General features: G+C 38.5%; 1 protein-coding gene across 2 annotated transcripts in view; it reads right to left on the reverse strand.

Moving 5' to 3' along the window:
• The window catches only part of DNAJB6 (DnaJ heat shock protein family (Hsp40) member B6), a 59,294-nt gene that overhangs the window by 28,458 nt on the left and 13,266 nt on the right, over positions 1–17,570 (reverse strand). For both annotated transcript variants that reach the window (XM_064162809.1, XM_064162807.1), the window contains exons 6-8: positions 9,305–9,436; positions 8,326–8,467; positions 5,938–6,008 (exon numbers count right to left, since the gene is read on the reverse strand). In XM_064162809.1, coding sequence (XP_064018879.1) covers positions 5,938–6,008; positions 8,326–8,467; positions 9,305–9,436 — 345 coding nt within the window. The remainder of the gene's footprint in view (positions 1–5,937; positions 6,009–8,325; positions 8,468–9,304; positions 9,437–17,570) is intronic.

Raw genomic sequence — 17,570 nt, forward strand, 5'->3', positions numbered from 1 at the left:
CATGTGTTTCCGTAGAGAAACTGATGGATCTGCACAGCTTCTCTACCAGATGTGTCAAAGTCTCTGCAGGCTTGCTTTCTTTTTCCAGGTAAGCTTCCCTCTGAGACTGCAATTCAATCAAGTTTATGACTGCAACCAAGACAGAAGAATCCTATTCCAGAGTTGATGCTTTGCATCTTTAGCTGTTACAGTAACAGCTTCAAGCACTTCCTTTACAAACACAGCCAAAAAGCAGTTCTCCCTCCTGACCATCAGGCTTGCGTGTTCCACAATGTGATTTCTGTGACCTGTCACTCAGCCTGGATTCTTCTTCCAAACCAGCAACACATTCAAGTAAATTTACAAAATCTTATGCATTGTTTCCTATTTGTATCTGATTTTTAGCAGCCAATAAAATGAGGAATTGAAGCCTTCCCAATGTACCGACTTTTGCTGTATCAGGTAAAAGACAAGCATCCTTAATGTAATCTTTACAAACTAGGTGTTAACACCTAATCTCCCTCGGAATTAACATTGAGGTGTATGAAAGAATTCAGATGATAGCAGGCTTTTTTTTTTCCTGTTTGAAGTTGGCTGCATTGAAAGGAACATCTGAAAGCTCTCATTCGTGACTCAGTATAAAGGATGAGATACAGGACAAAGTAAAGTTTTAAGAGCTATTGTGGTAGAGCCTCAAAGAAGCTATTTGCTTGACTGTTAATTTTAAGTCATGCTCAAAGATTTTCTATTTTTAGGGATTTTCAAATGAACCCACTATGCTGAAAGACAGCACTATTTAAAAATACCAGAGAACTAAAGAAAATTCTACTAATGGCATCCCTTTAATAAAACTTTCTACTTATCTTTTCAATTAAATGTACTTTAGTCCCCACTGTCACATTTCAAAGCTGCCATCATCTCAGGCAGAAGTCTTCAGCTTCCTATATGCAGAATATAATTAGCACTCAGACTACCAGTGCAATCTACCTCACACCAGGACTTCAGAGTTTTCAGATTCGGGTACTCTCACATCCAAAGCAGTGCATGGATTCTGGACGTGGTGAGCATGACAAAGATACAGCACTCAAAGCTTTTCAATTAACTTGCCAACATCTGCCAGAAGTAAGATAACACCAACCCAGCGCTCCGTCTGCCAGAGGAGTTTTCAGAGAAGTTTCAGGGAGTTCAAATCAGCCTGCACAGGTTCAGGTTATAGCTCAGATGGTCACAGTATTTTAACTTTTTTCTCATTTTTTTTTTCCTTTTAAATCTGACAGCAAAAGTGAACACGTCTTATGAACACATGAGCTGTGCAGCAGAGCAAAAGGCAAACATCTTCTGCTCTAGCTTTTCAGTAATACGTTTCATTTCATTCAACAACCAGTTCTAGCCAGGACACTTTTTTTCCAAAACCAAAGCAGTCATCCCACTAAAAGAATATATTCAAAAGGTACAGTTTGTAAGTCTAACCAAGTAAACACACTTCATTACAACACCACTGCAACACAAGGACCATTTCGGTATTTCAGAGCTTTTTACTTAAGACAGCCACTTGAAGACAAGCAACAAGCAAGAAAACCCAAACTGTCTCTGCAGAGCACTACATAAGTCAAGTCTGCGGGCACAATTCACTCCCAAAGTAAACAAGACCAGAGGAAGCAGACAATACACACAAGTTTCATTATCTTGTGTTAGAAAAAGTAGTTTCAAAGTTTTGGTTACTGCTGACTGCACTACAGACATCAGCAATCTGTCAACTACCTTGCATGAACAACATGACTGAAAAATAAGGCTAAATATCACTCAAAAACCAGGAGCTAAGAGACAGCTTTTCCAAAAGTACTAAGAAACTAAGAACTGCTTCCACAAGAAGGTTAACAAGTAGCCTGTTACTAAATTAAAGCTCTGCACCAACATTGAGCACTTGTGAAAAGCACTCTGAAAACAAGCATCACAATACAATCATCTTTGCCAGTAAGCACTGCAGCACTACTAAGGCTAAATAGCAGACAAACTCATTTCTCAAGCAGAATAGAGGCAGATTCAGGAACAGAATCTGTATTCCCAAAAATAAAATCTTTATCACTGGACCACCCCAGAGATGGTCTGAAACACAGCAGAACTAAGTGCAAAAGACAAACCTCCACTTACACCTGACACCAGTACACTGAAGGGGGGGCAAGCAAACAAGACAGTCAAACACAAACATCAACAGAACGATATAAACCCCTTGGGCTTTCAGGTGATGGGGCTTTTTCAGTCTTTGACAATCTTATTTTCAGCATTCTAAGACTCAGTCCATCAATTAACCACAGGCTGACACAGTATGCATCATAAAAACGTTCTGTACACTCACTCTGTAGAGCAGCTTCATCACACCACAAAACAGTGCCTGTTATTCTCAAGGGAAGGTGTTTTAAGAACCAAGAACTACCAACAGCTGCAGCAATTTTCAAATGTGAAGCATTCTAAGACAAAAATCCAAGCTTCCTCAGTAAAGCCAAGAGAAAGGGGTAGATGCCATGCAATTTAGAGAACTTGTGTTACAGTGTATTGCGCTGAAGTTATTGCCATGCAAGAGACCAAAGAGCCTGCACCAAGAAAAAGCATTACAAAGTTACTGTATTCTACCAGTCAACTTTGAAGCAGAGCTTGAAAGAGTGACTTAGCAGGTTCAAAAACTCCATCTTAGTTTTCCAAACCGCTGGAGGAAGTTTCATTTTATCTGGATGGTGTCCCTAAACCTTCAGAATTAATCCCTCCTGTATGAAGCAGTGATACTTCTAATCAAACAGCACTTGTTTTGAAAGCCTTCTCATCCCACTGCACATTTGAAGCCTAGCATTTGCTAGAATTATGAACCTTTACCACTATGAAACATTTTGGGATGTATTGGCCAAAATGGAAGTTTAAGAAAATGAGCTGCCCTTGACGATCCCTTCTAGTGAGTAGGTCTTGTACATCCATGCAAGTTATGTATTAGTAAAGAATTACATACCATTTTTCAGAGCAACTTAGTAAGTGGCTTTTCATGAGGGAAGAACCTAATTTCAGCAGCACAAACAAGAAATTCTGAATATGTAACATAACAGGAAGAATTTAGATTGCATCCACGGCAAACATATGAGGATTCATTTTGTGTAGTAAAAATGATGTTAGATGCAAGAAACTGCATTTTTAAAAGGTTGGACGCGGTGTTGTCCCAATGAACAACCCTGTGTTCTACATATTGAAAGAGACAGAGGCTGTTGGCTGAGGTCAAGCACAAGAAGACAGTACTTTACATTTGCAACTAGAACTGCCAGTCCAATTCTATAGTTGGACCAAGTCCATGTATCTACCTCGTTCAACCACCAGCATGTTCAAATGCTGGTGTATGGGCATTTGCTTACTACTGCTCAAATTAATGTACTGGTAAGTTATGCCTTCTACTGAGTCATTTAATCTTTTTTTCCTGTGTTTGACAGCTTTTACTTTCTACCAGGAAAGTGCAGCATTGCCATTTAATGCAGCTCTGACCATATCCACCTCCAGGGATGTGAAGACAGAAGAGATTATCCAAAACACCTGATCTTTAGCAAATTAAGTGTTAAAAGATTTCACCACAGAACCCTGGATTGAACTGTTTGTATGCAATGCTGTGAGATGGACACTTTTCTAGGTAGGAAGATCTAAGGTGATCCTCTGGGCAGAGATTTGCCACTAGCAGCTATGCCATAATTGTGTTCTTCACTTGACCTAGGCAATTTAAATGTTAAAGATTATCTAAGATTAAAATAGGGGGTGAAGTTTGGCAGCTCCCTATAAAACTTACGGGTATAATATGAAGGAATTCAAACTCAACTGCAGATTGTCCTAATTTTATTTGACTTGATTAACCAATTTTGAAGCACTTTTTACAGTTTACAGAACTTAAAGGAGTACACTGTGTCCTATAAATTAACATTTTTAGTAACTCAAGACATCACAACAAAGTCAGATTTTGAAATTAATGGTCTGTTTAGTTATCTGGATCAAGAAGGAACATACACGGGGAGGGAAAAAAAAACAGCATTAACAAGAAAACAGTTTAGTTCTAAACTGAGTTTGTGCTTCTACATCAAAAACACAACATGGAAGAAGTTACAAGAACTCTGCAAAGAACTTGAAGAGGTACATAACTTCTGTAGTCCCCAAAACCAAAGATACATGTTTATTTCTTCTTCTACCTGTTATTTCATTTGGTTCTATGAAATGAGCATTAATGGCAGAGGGACAAAAGTGAGACATACTAACTTTGCTGCAAACATGAATTCTGCTGTAAATAGTTTGCAATCTTGTTGGTTTGGGTTAAGCCAAGTTTGTTTTCCTGCATGATAAACAGGAGCAAATCTTTTCAATGTATTTAATAACCAACACGTTTGTTAGTACAAAGCAGATGGTGTTCAGCAAGAAGGCATTAAGTGATCATTTGAAAACACCATGCCTCTTTTTTTTGTTTAAATAGTAAGCCACTCTGAAGAATTTCATGAAGGCCAGATGTTCAAAGCTGGCACACATACAGAAACTGCACATCCATGATTTATACATGAAATTACTGAAAGCCTGACAGGTGTTAACATATGCCAATAGTTACTTGCATGCCTTCTCTATGTCATACAGAAATCAAGTCTTTCACTAAGCTTTGAAAATCTGGTCTTAGCTCAAATTGATGTTTTGCTTTAGTCCATTAATTTAACTAAAGGCAGTCAATTTTCTATTTTTGGTTTACAACTAAAAATGAGATATTTTAATGTTAGCAACTTTGTCCAAATCTTCCTCAAAATAATAATATTTTTTCTTAAAGAAAAAAATCTTATCGTTCAGATGTTACTAAATGTTCTTCTGTACATTTATATTCAGCACAGTTTAATTCTTGAAGCAATCTCAGAACTTAAAACATCAGAAAATTTTGGGGTTTTTAAACAGAGAATTATTTTAGGACCAAATCAAAAAGAGTAATTTTGTACTAGGGCAAAAGATGGAGTTAGAGTCAGCCTCTGAATGCTTCTTAAAAATAGGTGCTTCACATACAGGTTTAGAAAAGAAACTAAACATCATGAAGAAAACATCTGCAAAGAACAAAGGCCCTCATCCTCAAGACCGAAAAAAAAATAAAGGTAGTAAGAAAAAAGAAAAAAAAGAACCCAAAAAGCACTGTTTTCCCAAGTTGCCCAAATCACACACAGACACAAGGAGGTTACAAATGCCATTCATGAAAGAATGCACCACAAACATCAGCATTTATACATTTTGAAATTATTTTTTATGGCAAATAACAAAAGACTCAGCTTACTGCCTTCACTGTTGTTTGCCTTTTGCTTACATTACACATTTAAACATCTGTTAAAACTTACTAAGTTGTCTGCATTCATGCACAACTAGAAAACATCCTTAATTTATTTAAACCAGAAATGCATTACCAGAAATGTATTAACATTGTTCACTATTAAACATTGGGAAAAAAAAAAGTTGAAATTATATATATATATTAAAAAAAAAAACATAAATGTTATCCTGGAAATGTTTTAACTTCACAGCAGACTTAAAACTACTAATTGGCTCACATTTCAAATTGGAAAAAGCAAGATTCATGCTAGTGTTAGTGTACATCTTGCCCTAGCACTACTGAAGGACCATGGTTGACCTTGATCATATATAATAAAAAGAAAAGTGCATACAGAAATTTCTAACAGCTTTAAGGACAAAAAATGGTCCAATTGATGTGGTCCCAACAATCAACTCAAAAGTCTATGACAAATACGAGCTTCTGTGAACTATTTAGACTACTTAAGTACGGATATACAGAAAGTTGAGTTCGTTTGAAATCTTCAAAAAATGTTCCTGTCAATCCTCAAATGGTGGCTGTTATAGCTTAACATTTCTGTTAAATGCGTGCGTTGAATTACTTGTTATCCAAGCGTAGCAGCTGCTCCTTACCATTTATTGTTAGCGACCTTAACTGGCCATCTTCTTCGACTTCTACTCTCTCTTGCCCATTCTCAACAATCCTGTAGGACAAAAACACAGATATTATGAGGCACTGTTAAGCAGCTCTGAAATACATTCTAGACCAAAGGGTTTAGATAATGAACGGCAATGGAGCACTGTCTATTTAATGCAACTATAGTTAGCAAGCTTTTGTATTTAACAGCACAGAGACTGTAACTAATAACCATCTGCACTCCCCAACTGACACTGTATTTAAAGCAGGAAAAATGGCTGAATCCTCCAGTTTGTAGAGTTCAGTTACAGCTGTCACCTCGTTCATTGTCACAGCTGCACTGACACTACACTATTACCTTTTGACAGATCAACTGTAAAATTTTGACAGTGCACTTAGTCCCTACCCATTTGTTAAATGCATACTATTCTGGACCCAGTCACAATTCTGCAGATGTAAGGCACACAAGGCACTCTGCAATCCACTTCTTATTTACTTAGAGCAATTAACTTGGAGACCTACTGCATATCAAGTATGTACGCTGCAAAATACAAGTATCTCTGACTAGAAGGAGAGACTATTAAAGAGCACTTCACATTTAGGCTTTTTTGTTGGTTTAAAAATAGAAAGAAAAGGAACACAAGTTATTTTTAGAATATTTAATCTCTACCTGAATTTTAACTAACTGGGTATTCTACCCTCACAATTCAAATGAGGAAACCACATGGCTGAATACAAATTTTTCTGAAGGTCAGACTTATTGAAGTGAATACACCCATACTGAAAACCAAGGGAACAGTTTCTTGCCTAAAGCAAAACATTACTCAGACAATTCTCACTGGGTGTGCTGGGATATGAATCTTAAGAGGTAGTTACCTTGTGGGCAGATATTCATAGAATCAACCAGGTTGGAAAAGACCTCCAAGATCATCCAGTCAAACCTAGCACCCAGCCATAGCCAGTCAACCACACCATGGCACTAAGTGCCTCATCCAGGCTTCTCTTGAACACCTCCAGGGATGGTGACTCCACCACCTCCCTGGGCAGCCCATTCCAATGCCAATCACTCTCTCTGCCAACAACTTCCTCCTAACATCCAGCCTGGACCTCCCCCAGCACAACTTGAGACCGTGTCCCCTTGTTCTGTGGCTGGTTGCCTGGAAGAAGATACCAACCCCACCTGGCTACAACCTCCCTTCAGGTAGCTGTAGATGACAATGAGGTCACCACTGAGCCTCCTCTTCTGCAGGCTAAACTACCGCAGCTCCCTCAGCCTCTCCACATAGGGTTTGTGTTCCAGGCCTTTCACCAGCTTTGTTGCCCTTCTCTGGACACATTCCAGCACCTCAACATCTCTCTTGAACTGAGGGCCCAGTACTGGACACAGTACTCAAGGTGTGGCCTGACCAGTGTTTGAGTACAGGGGAAGAATAACCTCCGTACAAATAGGACTTCCCAAAGACAGTAAATGTATCTTCCTAGATGTGGCTAACCATGTCTTGACACACCTTACCAAATAAAACAGCTGGTCCTCCTTTGCATTTCAGTATATTTTAAGTACAGGAACTGCATTCAACTACTTGCTCAGTACTCCTGTAACTTAATGATCACAGTGTTCCTAGTAGGACACTGTAAGAAACTGAGTTTCTCAAAGGCATGCAGTGATTTCCCCACTGCGAGCATGAAATAAGGTACACTGTGTATATAGTACATGCTAATTCACTTTCCAAACAGGCAGTTTTCTCCAAAGCAGGTTTCAATTGTTTATTTCACTTAACAGATAAAAGAAAATTACTTTGTTATACAAAAACATCACTCAACACTGCCTAGGTAAGCAAACTAGAGCAGATGTTAGGGTACATGGTTTCATGTTCTATCATGTCTGCAACATCGGAAGTCCTCCCAATCCCTGCTTAAAAGCTTCAGAATCAACAAAAGCTGAACATACTTTTCCCATCCAGCTCAAGCTGACTTGGCAGACACCCATCAGAGACCATAATAAAAGACAGATCTGGAGGCCTGTAGAAGCTCCACTGCCAGGTCCCTTTCAAACTGTCATTTTTCATCAGGGCATTTCTGAAAGCGTGTCTAAGGATCTGAATCCTCCTCAACTACTGAGAGTTTAGAGAAAAGCAGAATCTTTTCCATTTTCACAGGCTATAGTTTTAATTAACTCAGCAGTGCCAAGGAGAGTCAGAGAAAGAAATAAAACTTCTCAAAGCTCTGTTTTTTAAATCATTCAGAGAAATCCAAGCAATGCTATGACCACAAGAAGAAAAAACACACATCACTATATTCTTGTTGAAATATATAGTATAGTTACATGCATCTATTCGTAGCTATGTTTGTGTTCACATGAAGTTCCACACAAATATATCACTTACCTCTTTGTAGTAATTTTTCTGCCATTAACTATTTTAGTTGAGGTTGATACTGATTTGAAGTTACCCATTCCACTACCACCGAATGACGTAGAGGAGAACGAAGTAAGGCCTCCATGTCCCAGAGAACCAAACGAAGTAAAACCTTTTGGGGGGAAAAAAGTATTTGACTGAAAATGTCAATGGGACACTGTCAATGACAGTGGGACTCAAAATTACCATCCATTCAGACTGCACCCTAAATTCAGGGTGCCATTAATCGGTTGAATCAACACACCACCAGTGACTAGATGGCATTAAGCACCAGCCTGAGAATAAAAACCATGGCTGCAAACTCATCAATTTCTCTCATATGGACCCCATAATTCAAATTCCAAATACCATTCATCACTCTCTCCCTGAAGAAAAGGCATTCAAGTCTGCCTGCTGAACTCAACCATTACATGTCCTTTCCACTCAAGATGCTTTAATGAAGCTGTTGGGATGCCCTAAGCTAACAGACAGAACAAGTTTTGTATCAATGACATGCCCAGAATCTTAGAATTTGAACAGAGGATGACTCAGCAACCTCTGGCCTGTATTCAAACTGACTACCCTAGAACTAAGTAGTAGTACCAAAGTGTTTAGGCACACATTTTTTCAGTGTTACTTCAGGACTTTAATTTAAAGCCATATTGTTCAACACTTAAAAACAAACAAAACAAACCCAATTCAAAAACTGTAAGGAAATCATAGGACCAAAATTAAGAACCCCAGAATTTCTACTATGTAGAGGTCTGTTTAGTTTTCATGAACTTTCAGGGAGGCCAAATACTGTAACTACAATTCCATTTCCATTCATACTTTACAGAAAACAGCTTAAAAAAAAGCAGTCTTAGAATCTTCCAAATGCAGACAGCTTTTTAGAAAGCATTTATCAGCTTACTGTACTGGTGCTCTGTGAAGCAAAACTGCATTCTTTGCTAAATGCTGGGATATTTACCTGTGTCAAATGAAGAAAAAGCACTTCCAAAAGCAGGGAATCCACCGAAGGCAGAGAAAAACGATCCACCACCTCTGTTTCTGCTGCCCCTTGGACCTCGCCTCCCTCCAAATAAGTCCTCAAAAGGGTCTTCTACAAAACAGAAGACAACATTTAAGTGTCAGTATTACCACGTGATTCTTTACTGACTAAATGATCATTTTGGGGAGTTTCATTTAAAAAAAAAAGCGAGATTTCTCCTCTCACAGGTTAAGATTCTTCCTTTTAATTATCGGATGCTACTGAACAATCCACCAAAAGGATAATTCCTATGCTTCTCCTGGACTGCATTCTGTCTCAATTTTAGACATAAAAGAACTCTAAAAAGTAATTGCTCTCCTCATTTCAGCTGTTCAGTATTAAACCCAAGTAGATCTAATGCAAAAGCCTTACATTTTTCAGTACAATAGAATTACCAAGATCTACAGAAGTAGTATTGTTTATACCAAACGTTCATACAGCATAACACACTGAGGTTATGATAAAAATAACCACCTCAGTATTTACTTGGAGCCAACCATGCCCAGTCATGGTATTGGGGAGATTTAATACTCTTCAAATGCACAACCATTATCTCAACACATCAAATCACCCCAAGACAAATTCTTGATCTGTTCTACAGAACTCCCTGTAGTCAGACTAAGGTTTTTCAAAGATGCAGAATGAAGACACAGCCAAATTAAACTCTTAGAATTGGAATATAACAAACCTTAAAATATTGCATATGGGTACCTGAACTTTTGTGCTTATTTCTATTCAAGATTTAATGTGGATCACCACGATGAGATCTCTGAAAAGTGACTTCCAAATACATTATTGAAATACACAGACACAAGCCAGGGATTGATGACTCATAATCCTAAAGTGTTCAAAGTGGTTATTTTAGCACTTGCCACATTAGGTACTTCAAACATGTATTTTGTTGCATGTTTAGACACCATTTACAGTTCCTACCGAGTGGGAGGAAGAGAGGAGAAAGAAAGAAGGTCACAGATAAAATGCTGTTTCAAATTCAAGTACAACTGTTATGTCATTCAGAACAGCTGCAGTTCCATCCCCATCGGGAAGATAATAGTTTCTCTAAAAAAAAAAAAAAAAAAGAAAAAGGAAGAAAAATAACACCAAAAAAATCACAAAAGGGGAGAGGGGCAAAGACCAGACACAAGTAATCCTATTTACTATACCTATACAAGCAACCCTTATTTGATCACATTTTCCTAAAAAAAGTTATTACTAGAATTATGTGAATAGTATTTTTTGCTAATGCTCTTTAAAAAGCTATGGAATTGCAGCCATCTAAGAGATACTCAACAAATATAAAAGTGGCATTAAAACCAGAAATGTTTAGGACTTCAACTGCTCTCTCTATCAACTGCAAGTCTTGCAGGATGAGTGTTGTCCAATGACAACAGTTTTAGCAAGTTTTACAAGTGGGGACTCAGTATTGAAAGGTAGCAGTCAGAAACACTGCTCAGAAAAAGCTCTTGCTAAAAAATGCAGAAATTGCTACTAGCAGCAACAGAAGAATGAAAGCAGGGAGATAATGTGAAGGTCAGAAACACAGTATTTTTTTCACCTCTGATAGCCCCCACAAGATCTGAGTCGTTTTATGATAAATCACCCAGTTAATGCAACAGTGACAATACTAAAGCAATGAATATGATAATTAAAAGGTTTTAATTACCATGTGGTCTGTGTGCAATTACTTACAAGTGAAACATCACAATGTATTTATGCTGAACAACAGCAGCTGCCAATGTTCAAATGCAACTCCCATCAGCAAAGACATAAAATACCAAGAACAACAACCAAAAAAAAAAACTTATTCTTCCTCTAGCTCCTGCATTTGTTGAATAACCCATGGCAAGACCAAACTTCCATCTTACATCCACTTGAGAATCAAGTGATAACACTTTCTTCTACCTCTTTTTCACATAGAACAAGCTTTCTTCAATGTAAAGATGAGCCGTTATTAACTTTGAATCAATAGAAATTAAGCCTACACTTGAGCAGGCAAGTGGGAAATATGAGAACTTACCACTGAAATTACTATTTCCAAAACAAACACTAAGCCCACTTATTTAAAAGGCCATTTTTTTTCAGACTAGTGTATCAGCTAGCAAGTAAATCCACTGCGATTAATTGTTTTGTAGTCCAATTTGTTCTCGCTAGAGTGACTCACAAGTTAGTTATGAAGGTCATTCACTCACGTGTACAAATGATCTATATTATATTACTCCCACTCTTATGCTTTCTATTTATAGTCCAATTTTTCTTGTTACCTGGAGTTTGAAGAAAAACAAAACAATCTACAATGTAAGCTCTACATTTTTAAACCTCCACAGTATATCAGCCTGTTCTGTGAGTTTCTCTTCAGCACAACAGTAGCAGAAACAAAGGTTAAGAACAATCACACGATTTTTCAGAGATCTCTGCTATCAACACAGCTTGCCTACTCCTAGACAAACAAACCCTAACCAAGACTTTGAAATGCCTTATTAACCTTTGGCAACCTTACACACCACAGAAAGAGGTTAGCACTCTGTATTAACAAATGTTCCAACCTCAGGTGGCTTCTGTTAGCAGCACTGCTAACAATCCTCCAGTGCTCCTCCAGAAATTCTCTCCAGTAAATACTCCTCAAATCATTTTTACACAGTGGACTGTGGAATTAGCAACATGAATTATGCAGAAAAATGGGTTGGACTTTCCTAAGGGAATATTATTTACTATCCTGACAGCCATCCAGGTACAGCATGCAGAAAAAAAACCAAAACGAAAAATCCAAAACCACTGAGGACAGAAGGCAACAGGAGCCTTTGCATTACAGGTTATTGTACCTACCACCAAACACACAGTAACATAGCAATTTCACAACTATTCAGACCCCTGTTTATGCTTTTAGTCCCTAAATCAGGATAATGAATAGTACTGCTCAGCAAAATAGTAACATTTCAGACTGACAGGTCTGTTTTGCGATTTAGCAAAGCCTTTCCATGCATGATAACCTTTTCACAGAGGTGGCTTTCTCTAAGCCGTTCAAATGCACTATCTCTGTATCAGGGTGTTGAGTTTTTTAATGACTTCTCTTACAATAGTAATTTTGCTGCTTACAGTCCATGTAATTTTCTTAATCAAGGTTAGAACAATATCAGGTTAATGAAACTGAGCAGTTAAAAAAAACATCACCCCCCCATAACCTGGAAATGAGGCCTTTCTAAACAGGAAAAGTACTATTATACAAGTACTATACAACTTAAAAGCTTCAGAGAACTGAAACGCTACACTACTGTAACCTCAGAGCATTACTAAATACTACCTGGAGATAAATTCACAGTTTAATCTGGGTATTACCAGAAGCTTATGGGAGGAGAGAGTATCAGATTCAATTCAACAAAAATGCTGGAGCACGCTTCTGACACAGGACTTGTGGTGTTGTCAAAATAGTAAAGATGAAGAGAGAGTAGAAGGTAAGAGATTTCAGGGAAGTCAGTGAGACATACTTCTAATCTGCAAATGGTAGTAGATGATGTGAAGCTTTCAAGGGAAAAAGGCAAACTTTTAAGCAAAGAATTCATGGTAAACTGTTACCCAAAAAGAGAGACAAAACAAAGGAATTAAGACTCATTCTATTACTAGGTGGCAAGACTTGTTACGGAAGCCAAGAAGTTAATTCAAAAGGTGGAACATAAAACCCCTAGCACCTGGAAGGATTGTGCACCAACAAACCCATCTAAGAAACACTGACACTAGAGCCAGTGTTTCCAAAAGAGTTTACACTACTTAAAAAACCTTTGCTAATTCAAATGCAGCGACTGTCTTGTTCTGGGTAAAATGTTACACCTGCTCACTGTGAATCATGGAATCCTCTTTCGTACTAACAACAAAGGAACTTCACCTCTGAACAAGTCAAACAACAACGAAAACAAGTATTTCAGATCACTTCCCATTCTTATGAGGCCTCAGCTGTAACACGGGAACAAGATTCTCTCCCTTCCAGCAGTACAAACCTACTGCCAAATACTACCTAACTGCTCTCCTTTCCTGCCTTGTGATCATGGAACCCAACGACTGATCTAAAAGCTAACACTTTCATGCTTGTATTGCAAGTTTTCTGTTGTACCCCTGAGCCAAGTGGACTCAGTTCTGGCAAGATTCATCTATCTGACAGAATGCAGACAAGAAAGCACCATAAAATAGTGGAAGGAGAAAAGGACCTGTTTCTTGCAACACTCACTTTTACTGTGACACTAGCATCAGGGTAGCTGCTTGGGCAACCAGATGAGGAATGGATCAGCTGAAAAAAGCACCTTCAGATGAAAGGAAAATTCAGTCACAGCAATTCTTTCATAGAGTTCACAGTGTGACCATAGAAACAGCTGTGCTGGTTACAAGGAAGACAGCAGGAAAAGTGTCCAAGGGTCAAAAGCAGTGCAGGAAGATGCCTTCAGCCACAGAACAATGCTATCCCTGATGAAAGTGTTGACCACATTCCAGTGTAATGCAATCATTCACCTCCAAAAAAGCCAAGTATTGAGATAAACTGTGCACTGTCAGGAATTGTTCTCACATGCACGCATCACTGCAGCCAGAGATGCTGATAATCTTACAGGGACAGTATGCAAAGGAACACAAGCCTGTGAAAACAGGGCCACTGCTCAATCATCACTCACTGGACTACTTCCTCAGCCAGTAGGGAACCTTCTTTCCTTTACTGTCTCTGACAAGAAATGACACACAAGATAAATGCCCTTATTGCAGAGGCAGGAGGATGACACTGTAGCTGCAACATACTGAGAAGAATCAAGTTTACAGGCTGTACAGACCCTGCATAAAGAGGCAGCCAAACTCCACAGCTTTGAGTATTACAGTCTGCAGAGTTTCACTAAGTAAAGGCAGAACAGGTGCCTGCCTGACATCCTTTGTTTATATCAAAACCACACTGTAAGCAACATTATGGATCACATCAGAAGAGACTCTGAAACATAGGTCTGAATAATCAGTTCATGCAAAGAGCTACAGATGCATTATAAAATTGTTTTGCTTGGCAAAGAACTCTACATCATCAAATCCAACCATTAATCCTGCACTATGACACACAATAAAATGGAATTTTTGGGAGCAGGTATTTCTGCCTAATCTCCTATTTGGAAAAAAAAGTATCAAAGTTCTAAATTTGTAGCAATTAGAGACAGAATTTGATTTTACATCTCTGGAGTGTGCCCAGACCATACTTGCTATTATCAGAACTTAACAGGCCACAAAAACTTGCAAGCATTTTGCATGGAAATAATTTCTTTTTTAACTACAAAGGATAGCATTGATGCCACTTACTCAAGAGAGACATTAAGAAGCTGTTGCAAGCACTGCTGAATCACCTGCCTGGAGTGTTCCAGCATGGTGTTATTGTAATTGCTTGCTTTTACAAATCAGATGTCAAACAGACATTTGCCTCATTTATTTAATAAAGCTTATCAGAAGTATTTGAAAGTCCTTCTAATGATATACAGCAGAGATTGTGAAATTAGTAACTTTTTAGAAAAATGAGACTCAACACATTACCTTTGAATGCCATCTATACCATGATCAAGAAGATGTTCAAGCAGAACACGTTCAACTCTAACCAACATTTCCCACTTACCAAGTCAATGTCCAAATGATCAGGCCCATCTTAAAAGTGGAGGAACATTCCACTATCACTGAATGACCTGCTTTTCTTGTGCTACATTCAGCATTTGTTCTCTGACCAATTTAACCAGGTAGCCATGCAAGAAAACCAAACCACTTTGGTGGAGGACTAACAACCCAAATGGTTTTGGGATGCACAAGACAAACTTCACCATAGTATTAACTCTGTTGCATTTGGAAGCTGTCTTCAACAGTGTCATAAATTTCCATCTGAAATGTCTGAAGGGACTGATCAGCCAGAATTGCAGGTCTTCATACACTCCCCTCTATTCTGCAAATAAAGACGCCTCTGCTTTTAAAGAACTTTCTTTAACTGCAAGACAGAGCAGTGCAATACAGCTCAGTGGAGTTTAACAGACTCAAATCATAGCCAGATTTGATAAACTCTTCATACCCATAACATTACAGGGATTACGCACTTGAATGCTGCTCTTTATATTCTTACTACTATTGAGTAGAGTCCCACCTGCAGTGTGTGGGCTTCATTACATGCCACTTCAAACTGTAGCGAAGGTGCAAACATTTCAAAGCATTTATTCAATTTCATCTTTGATTCCACCAGTGTACATTTTTAGAAAGTATGACCTCAGTCCTTACTCAATTGCTTATAAAATCAATTATAACTCGAGTAACTCCTTAAAAAGTCACTAGTTCCAGAGAAAACTCACCAAGTTGAAAAGCCATTTTCAGGACCAGTATTTTAACACAACAGAATCTAAGTTCACCAATACAAATATTCACTGTTTTGTTTTTTTTGGCATTATTAAATGCACTGCATTCAGCTGCATTTTCAGGCTGTACTACCTTAAGCATTCACATAAATGCAGAGATTGATGCAAATATCTTTTACAGAAAGCTGTGGGAAAACTGTTTTGTAGTTACACATTGCTGTGTTAAAAAATACCTTAAGCATCTTCAAGCCAAAACACATTCCAAAAATAAAAAATAAGAGGTGCTCAACACAGGTTTTAGGACTCTGATTACTGACACCACAACTCTCCACATAAAGTGGAGGTAGCTTCGAGACCATTAGTTTTCATCAACTGGAGTACATGTAATGCTGCTGACAGTGCCAGAATCCTCCTCTGCAGAAGTGCAGCCTATAGCACAGTACTTGTGCCTGTAGCACAGTCCTTGTACTTAAAAGCTGTCAATGACAGAGATCAATACATGAAGTAGATTACTTGCTTTTCAATAAATAAATTCAGGTATTAAACAGGCAGAAGTTCACCGTTAGTTCAGGGTAAGAAGTATCACTGCTGCCCTACAGAAGTTAAAGTAGCTCCAGAATCCCTGGGAAAACCTTGGCAGCAGTGGTACCTCCATTTGATAAGCTAGACAGCTCTGTACACTATGTTGTACAGTCTTCCTTCTAAGAAATCCAAAACTTAAGTCCTCAGGTTCTTTTCAAGCCCATGACTTAACTTTAAGGCTAGTGATGAACACTGTCAGACAGCAAGTTAAATCCTTTTAGTTGTATTTGCTTCATCAGCACAAGCAACAGAGGCTAAGTCAGTCTCCCAGTAGCTAGAACATGCTACACCTATACAATTTGTACAAAGACATTTGTTTGAGAACTATTTTAAAGTATCTGAGACTGAAAGATAAACAAAAAAGAGCTGAACACTCTTTCCCAGATCCTCCTGACTACCTTCATGCTTAAGGGTTTGCTCAGACTTTTCTAGATTTTTCTACCACTCAACCACAAAATGTTGAGGCTGGCAGGAACCTCTGAAGGCCGCCTACTGCAAACTCCTGCTCAAGCACAGCCACTTACAGCAGGTTGCCCAGGACCACATCCAGACAACCTGTATCTCCAAACGTGGAGATTCCACAGCCTCTCAGGTAACCTGCTCCAGTGGTCAGTCACCATAATATCAGAGAAGTGTTACCTTAAGTTCAGGCAGAACTTCCTGTGCTTCCATTTGTGCTGACTCTTGTCCTGCTACTGGTCACCACTGACAATAGCCTAGATTCACTTTCTTTACACTCTCTCTTGGCATATGCATTGATGAGACTCTCACCCTGAGCTTTCTCTGCAATAAACAAGTGCAGCAACTCTCCCAGTCTTTTCCTCATGCAAGAGAAACATCAGTCCTTTAATTTCTCAGCAGTTTTTCACTGTGACTCTATGCAGCATGTTTTTCTTGTATTGAGGAGCCCAGAACTGGTCACAGCAAAGAAATTTATCTCATCTACACCAAAATCTTCATCTACCAGTCCTTAAAATTCTTCTTCTGTGGACAGTGAAGAAGTAGCCTCTTCCCAGTTCAGCACCCATTTCACTCATCAATATTTTGCTAGATGCTTCCTTCAATCTGCCTTTTACTACCTCTGCTGATTTCCCACTGGATCAGACTGCTTTAAGTTCTGCTCTTTATCCTCTTCCAGATTCCTCCTCAAGCTACTCATCTAATTAATCAATGAACATTCTACTGAACTCAATCTCTAGCCCTTCAAAACTCTTTTCTAATCCTTCATTAGAGTCATCTAACAACTGATGATCCCTCAACAGCCAACTAGAGAATGATATAATTAA

The sequence above is a fragment of the Pogoniulus pusillus genome, chromosome 23, assembly GCF_015220805.1.
Source record: "Pogoniulus pusillus isolate bPogPus1 chromosome 23, bPogPus1.pri, whole genome shotgun sequence".
Lineage (NCBI taxonomy): Eukaryota > Metazoa > Chordata > Aves > Piciformes > Lybiidae > Pogoniulus > Pogoniulus pusillus.